Source organism: Populus euphratica, unplaced genomic scaffold, assembly GCF_000495115.2.
Source record: "Populus euphratica unplaced genomic scaffold, PopEup_1.0 scaffold1540.1, whole genome shotgun sequence".
Classification (NCBI taxonomy): domain Eukaryota; kingdom Viridiplantae; phylum Streptophyta; class Magnoliopsida; order Malpighiales; family Salicaceae; genus Populus; species Populus euphratica.
In genome coordinates, this window is record NW_011501390.1 from 1 (window position 1) to 6524 (window position 6524).

Sequence of the window (6524 nt, forward strand, 5' to 3'; positions counted from 1 at the left end):
TTTCTTTAATCTATACTTGCTGAAGCAACCCTGCCAACTTTAATGTAACGATTTGATTACTATCTCGAAATATAAAAAATATAAAGATGATTGAGAAATGTCGCGTATCAAACTCGAATAATTATTGTCATAAATTGGCTCATGATGCAGAAGTAATAATAATGCCAACAGAAGCCAGGAAAGCAGCAAAAAAGTGGTGGAGAAATTACAAGAGCCTTCTTCTAAGAGTTTACATTTCAAAACCTGCAGTGATAGAGGACATAAGGGCCTTGAACACAGCTTAAGATGATTTATTTCTAAGCAATCATGTCGTGTATCAAACTGCAGTAAGAATGCTAGCAACAACTGTGTCACTGCTTAGGAAAAATTGTTGCCAGCATCAGTGCCAGTAACTCAACTCTCATGTACACGGCACTGATTTATCGATGTCCAAAGGACTTGGATTCAAAGATGCAGATTTGAGGAGCTCCGGATTGCCTTCTAAAATAGTCATGTCCTTTTCATCCAAGGTCACAAAAGCTTCTATGCCATCACACCTTGTGTCCACCAAAAAGACAAGGTTCATGGTAAGTGAACACGACAAACCGAAACTGCTGACCCAAACAGGCTTGCCCCATCCAAAATCAGTATCATAGAAGCCAAATTTACACCAACTGGAAAAACCAAGGTAGTCTACTCCATCCCCGGAGCCAAATGCACCTATACCTTTAAGTGATTCATCCATTAGAGCATTGCCTTTATCACCTTTTATATGCTCAACAAAATCAGAATCAATTTTTGATATTGCTTTCCTCACCTCACCAACCAAGTCTTTTAATCCAGGCTTGGACTTGTTTGTGTATTTTTCAGCTGCTAACCACAGAAAATTTCCCATGGAATTACCTGACAACTTCGGTTCCATTTTTCTTCGTAGATTCACATAGTGTGTTAGTAAAGAAGGCCTTTGGGATCCTCGCCATTCTTCTGAGGCAGCCATAAGGCACTTCCATAGGAAAGAAGAGACCACCTCGACGCGAGTGGGGCATTTCAATCCTAAGATGGCTGCTTGGGCCTTGAGGTTGGAAATTGCTGAGGCGTCAAACACAAATCTCTTGGTCATGCACTGGCCCTTTTTGAGCAAGGAACCAAACATAACAATCGCCGAGTCTCTAAGCCACAGATCATTTGCAGGGAAGAGAGAACTGGCAATGAATTCAGGATATATAATTGCTTCCTTGCTACCTTTGGCTGTGGCAGACCATGCCTTGAGAAAGGTGCTCAATGCAGCACCATCTACGACCCGATGAGATATGCACATGCCAATAACAATACCACAACATTCGAAGACATTTACTTGAAAATTAGCAACGTATGTGACTGCTGTTGATTCCGTTGGAAGGAGCTCACAGGGAAAGAACTGATTAGCTAACAGGAGGTCAGGCTGCCTAAGGAATTCACAGAGATGACAGTTTACTTGTGTCTCCACATAATAGGCCCCTTCATCGTTGCAATCAATGGAAAGTTCATCTTTGATCTTTCCAGCAAGTGGATAGAATTGAGTTAAGGTCTCTGATAGAGATTTTTTAAGCAACTCTAGTCTTTTGGGGACATCAAGATAGCTAGTACTAGCCTTTTTATTCATAGGATAGAACAGGAGAATTGGTGCATATGGAACAGTAACAAGCTGGTCCAAAAGGGACAGCTTGAAATTTCTTAGGGGTGAAGGTGTTGGAGAAGATGGCTTTACATTTTGTTTGGAGATGATTTGAACTTCCATTTTCCTTGTTTTTAGCTTCCTTTCAAGTTGGCTGAGGGATCTAGCGTAGCATCAACATGTTTTTATACCTCAGAGAGTATTATACATAAATCCAAGCAAACCACGAAAAGAAGTGGCAAAGTGATGCAGGCGGAAAACAAAATGTAAGAATACAACCAGCAAAGAAAGACAAAATTGTTGTCAAAAAAGGTTTTTACACAAGAATCTGATTCGCACTCAATAATTATCTTTCTCTAAGAGTTTAAAACAGCCAGAAATCGACAGACCTTTACAAGGGAAAAAAAAGTCAAAATCCTAAAATCAAAACGAAAACACAACAGACAATTCGAAATTGAATTGAAATTTGAAAAAAGAAGGAAAAATTCAAAATTGGTCATACAACACCTTTCAAGCCTAATTTGAAGCTCTTCTAGTGCTCAGTGGATTACAGCCAATCAAACCTTCCATAGAACACAACCTGTAGAATTATCTAGAAAAATTTGAGTATAATTCAACTATCAAATAGAAAATTGTAACATTTTATGTCAAGTTCATGCTCTTTTCTTTTTCTTAACTTTAGCTTACTAATCCATGAGTCTATTAGGTTTTCTTCACGGTCCGCGGGTAAAAGATCCATCCAGAACTACTAGACTTTTCGAATCCGCTACATCACAAAGAATTGATATGTCTACATACTTCTCATGCCATTGACTCTTTCCAACCCTTACAATGCCTGCAAGTCAAATTTTGTGAGCAGATATGTCAAAACAAATAGCTACAAACTATTAATGGCATAAGCATACTTGAAAATCTGATCCCTATAAATCTTACCACTTGAAGGTTTTCTTTAATCTATTGCTGATAAAAAATTTACAAGCATGATGGAGGTTGCTGTTTAAAACTCAACACCATGTTTTTCTTTAATTAATGAAGCAGCGTGGATCACAATGTGAGTTACCACTTATCTATCCTTGCCGAACCACCACTGCTCCAAGACTCTTGAAAGCTTTTTTACTCTTTAATATTCTGAGAGACTGTCACCTTCAAACTATTAAGCTTTTGCTTTTGGTCTTTTACAAGGTTTTATGACAAATGCAGCCTTTCTTGTCCAAAGATTAAGTAAGCAAATATTCTGGTTGATAAGTTTACAATACGAGGTTGAACTCGGAATAAGCACTGACCTTCAACTTCTGACATGCATTCTTAGATCACTTGAAAACTCTGTTTGTAATTTTTAATAACCTGTTGAGAACAAAAGCATCTGATACTCTTGTTTGAACTCATAAACATGGCATTGCAGCTTTCTAGATTGTTAAGTAACAAAATTACAAGGACAAGAAAGCTTTTCAATTATTGGATTCGACGATATTATTTCGTTTTCATAAGGTGTGGATAATAAGTTGAGTTTGAGTAATCTTTGCTGTTTGCTAACGAGGAAACTTGGATTGAATTCAGGGAAAATATTGAAGAGTTCTTATAATTTCTCAGGTTTTAAACCCTCTTTGATGTTTCAGTCTGTCAAAAGTACACCAACTTTGATGTTTCAGTAATCTACGTCTGCCAACATAGGTATTTGTAGTCATCAGGACAATAAGGAGCAAATAGCTCAGCTAGAAGCCACTTTTTCCTTCTTGGATTAAACCCCATGTCCTTACAGATCTGATCATTGCAATAGATTTGCAGCAACACGCTAATGCATGATCTTTTGTAGCTCTCATTCGCATAATACTTCATGCATTTTTCCCATTTTTTCACATCAGCTTCCATCTCTCCTATGGTTGGTAACTTAAATTTGCCAGCAAGAAAATGGGCTAGCCACTTGCTTCTCATTTCTGTTGTATACAAGAATGCAGGACTATCCGCGTATCCAAGTATTGCCAGTTGTGGGATATGGGGATGTATGCATTCCCTGAAAGATTAAAATAAAATCAATGTCATAAGTCAGTAGGATTGAGGACTCTGAAAACTCCAAAAGATTAAGTGCATCACCAGCACCTGTAGAAGGAAGCTAGTGACTCGGTGATGCATTTCTGAAAGTAGCTTGTTTGGAAAATATTCTTGAGCTTTTCATCACTTTTGTATCCGGTTGCAAAGATAACAATATCTGTTGCTATAGGGGTCTCCTCGCTATCTATAACCAAACCGTTTTTGCAAAATTTGAAACTCTCCGACTTCTTCAGGACGAGGCTTCCTTCTTCGACCTTGTCATAAAAATTGGCCGGCAACACTGTGAACATGCATGAAGATATCTGTTTGAGGAAGCCATGTTCTGGGACCATATTGTATTTCTTCAATGGTTGCTTCCTCTTGAGATAGGCCTCCACTAATTTTGAAAATATCCACAGCTGAAACCACACATTATAGGGCGTCAATTGGATGACAGGCAGCATGTAACTATCACAGGAGGCGCTATGAGAGGTTACCAGAGGTGAAAGCAAAATGACTAAAAGCCAAATGAAAAATCCTTGATCAGGCTTGTGAACCATAAACTCCGTGAAGCGATTTAAGCTTTTGAAGGTGAGTGCGATAAAGTAGTCAGGAACTATCCAATGGACAGTTCTGAATATCAGTGTGCATGGGTGATCTACACCTAATGAATCAGAACAAAATAAACAATTCAGTAAGAATCTCATGATGTGAAACACTAGAACAGAGTCAGTGACAGCATCTGAATGAAGAAAGGGGTTAAGATTTCGATTCAGCCACGATCAAGAAGAAGAAAGAAGAGAGACCACTTATTTCCCTTGTAATCTATTTGTTGTCATTTTCCAAAAAACCTAGCCAACAGCCTAATATAGTACAACTAGACAATCTGTTGCTAAATATCATGCTCATCAATTAGCATACCTATTAATTGAAGACTTCACAAACCTTGACTGATAATAATAAATTTTCGGCAGAGAAGGAAAAGTCTCAAAACATGTCTCAATCCATCAAAAGTATCCCGAGATAGGAAATGCCACTAACCATTTCTCTCTGCAACTTCTGCTGCTATGTCCACTGCTGATTTCTGAAAGCCGATAATTGTAACCCGTTTGTTTGTAACTAACTCAGCAGCACAATCATTAGCCATTGCAGCATAATCCATAGAGTGTAAGACCTTCCCGTTAAACACTTCAGGCCCACTGTTCAAGGGAAAATCTGGTATGTTAGGCAGGTCACTGTACTTTCCAATGCAAAGGATCACAAAATCCAGTTGGTAAACCTGGAATAAGAAGATCATACAGAAAGATTGCTTAGTCCAGACATCCCAGCAATTTTCTCCACCAATTTATCATCTCTAATGGTTTAATCTTGTCTCTAAATTTACAGTAAAGCTTTACTCTGGATTTCATCTTTGTGTTCTGATGTGCTTAAGTTGTTGAACTGAATAATTCAGATCCAAATTATGCCAATCTTGAACTTAATTAAACATGAAAAGAAACTAAATAAAGAATACTAATTAACACAGTAACAATTGAAGGGAGCAAATCATAAACAGTAAATCAGTGGCTTAGAATGAAATAAGCAAAAAGATCTTGATTACCTCAACTGGTGCAGCGGGATCCCTGGCATCCTGTACAGTGACATTCCATCTTCCAGTAGGAGAAAAAGGCCAACCAATGCCACCCCACAAATCCCAAGATGGGAAATCCTCATTACCTGGTACTACATAGTCTATGCAAGTCACTTTGCAGTTAAATCTGATCCTAGGAAGGATATTAAAGTGAACAGCATAGGCTTTAATGTACTCCATTACTTGTTCGTCATCAGGGAAAGTCTCTGTAACTGAAGGTGGCCAAGCAAAATCTGAAAACTGGTACATTTTTTTAGGTATTTGTAGCTTTGTAGACTCTATGGTTTGAGACCAGACTCCACCTATGCCACTCCTTGCTTCAAACACAATAGGGCTAAAACCCTTCTCCAGTATGTGTTTGCATGCAAGTAAGCCACTGATTCCGGCACCGATGATGGCAATCTTCTTCTCCATTTTCTGGTCCCAACTCCTGCAGGCAGGAATCACTATTATAATGGACCCTGAAATTCATCATTTCCCATGCAAACTGATAACTAAATGCTATGACTTGGTAATCACCTGTCCTCTTTTCCTTTCTGGTGAATTGTTTAATTTTACTTGATTGAAGGAGCTAAGCACCTGAAATTCATTGATTAAACTCAACTTGAATTGATCATTAAAGCACGACTCTTCTAATCATGGATCAGCAATTTGGAGTTTCTTTTCCTTTTTCCTTTTCTTCTTGAAATAGCAACCTTTCATGTACGATATTAAAGAGAACCTCGTGGATGATTTAATACAGGAGAAAAGGCGACACGAGACAGGCTGCTGGAAACAACTATCTGTCAACCTTATGGTTCTTAATAGTTACGATAATTTCAAATTCAATACCGGTTTTTACATTTCCGACCATAGATTCTTCTATATTCGGATTGTTATATTGACGAGATTTTTTTTTTTTTTACTTTGTTTGGCAAGTGAAAGATCCGCCTATTTTGTTTTTACCTTGAATTTTTTTTCTAAAAAATGAAGAAAAATAGAAAGATAATTTTATATTTTTGGGTTTAACCAAACACTAAAAACATCCATATATAAATTTAAAAAATTATTAAAATTATTATTTTTTAACTCAGCTAAAAATTATTAAAATATTAGACCAATATTTTTAGTCTTACTTAAACATTGAACCCATAATTCTTTTCACTTCAAGAATCTTGAGCTCTATAGTTAGATTATGAGTTATATATATATATATATATATATATTACTCTTTGAGGAGTCAATTTTTTTTTA

The 6524-nt window shown here is 37.2% G+C and overlaps 2 protein-coding genes across 3 annotated transcripts; both read right to left on the reverse strand.

Moving 5' to 3' along the window:
- Positions 1 to 408: 408 nt before the first annotated feature.
- On the reverse strand, positions 409 to 1756 carry LOC105117836 (salutaridinol 7-O-acetyltransferase-like; the record flags this gene model as incomplete). Its single annotated transcript, XM_011015611.1, has 1 exon — positions 409 to 1756. A coding segment is annotated over exon 1 (1348 nt), but the record flags the coding sequence as incomplete, so codon positions are not given.
- A 1424-nt stretch (positions 1757 to 3180) lies between these two features.
- On the reverse strand, positions 3181 to 5981 carry LOC105117824 (probable flavin-containing monooxygenase 1). Of its 2 annotated transcripts, XM_011015594.1 has the most exons (5): positions 5262 to 5981; positions 4703 to 4940; positions 4159 to 4325; positions 3731 to 4080; positions 3181 to 3644 (listed from the first exon to the last, which is right to left on the reverse strand). In XM_011015594.1, exons 1-5 carry the CDS (start codon positions 5703 to 5705, stop codon positions 3287 to 3289), a joined length of 1557 nt encoding a protein of 518 aa, XP_011013896.1. In that variant the 5' UTR covers positions 5706 to 5981; the 3' UTR covers positions 3181 to 3286. The 2 variants fall into 2 exon arrangements, with proteins under 2 accessions (XP_011013896.1, XP_011013894.1); XM_011015592.1 differs by having other exon boundaries at positions 3731 to 4325.
- Between the last annotated feature and the right edge of the window lie 543 nt (positions 5982 to 6524).

What these genes read in the sequence shown, in the direction of transcription:
- LOC105117824 (XM_011015592.1), bottom strand. Translation starts at nt 5,705, where the DNA reads ATGGAGAAGAAGATTGCCATCATCGGTGCCGGAATCAGTGGCTTACTT. An exon ending in ATCCCGCTGCACCAGTTGAG is followed by an intron (nt 4,941 to 5,261) that starts GTAATCAAGATC and finishes TTCTTATTCCAG; the next exon opens with GTTTACCAACTGGATTTTGT. An exon ending in TCACTAGCTTCCTTCTACAG is followed by an intron (nt 3,645 to 3,730) that starts GTGCTGGTGATG and finishes TTAATCTTTCAG; the next exon opens with GGAATGCATACATCCCCATA.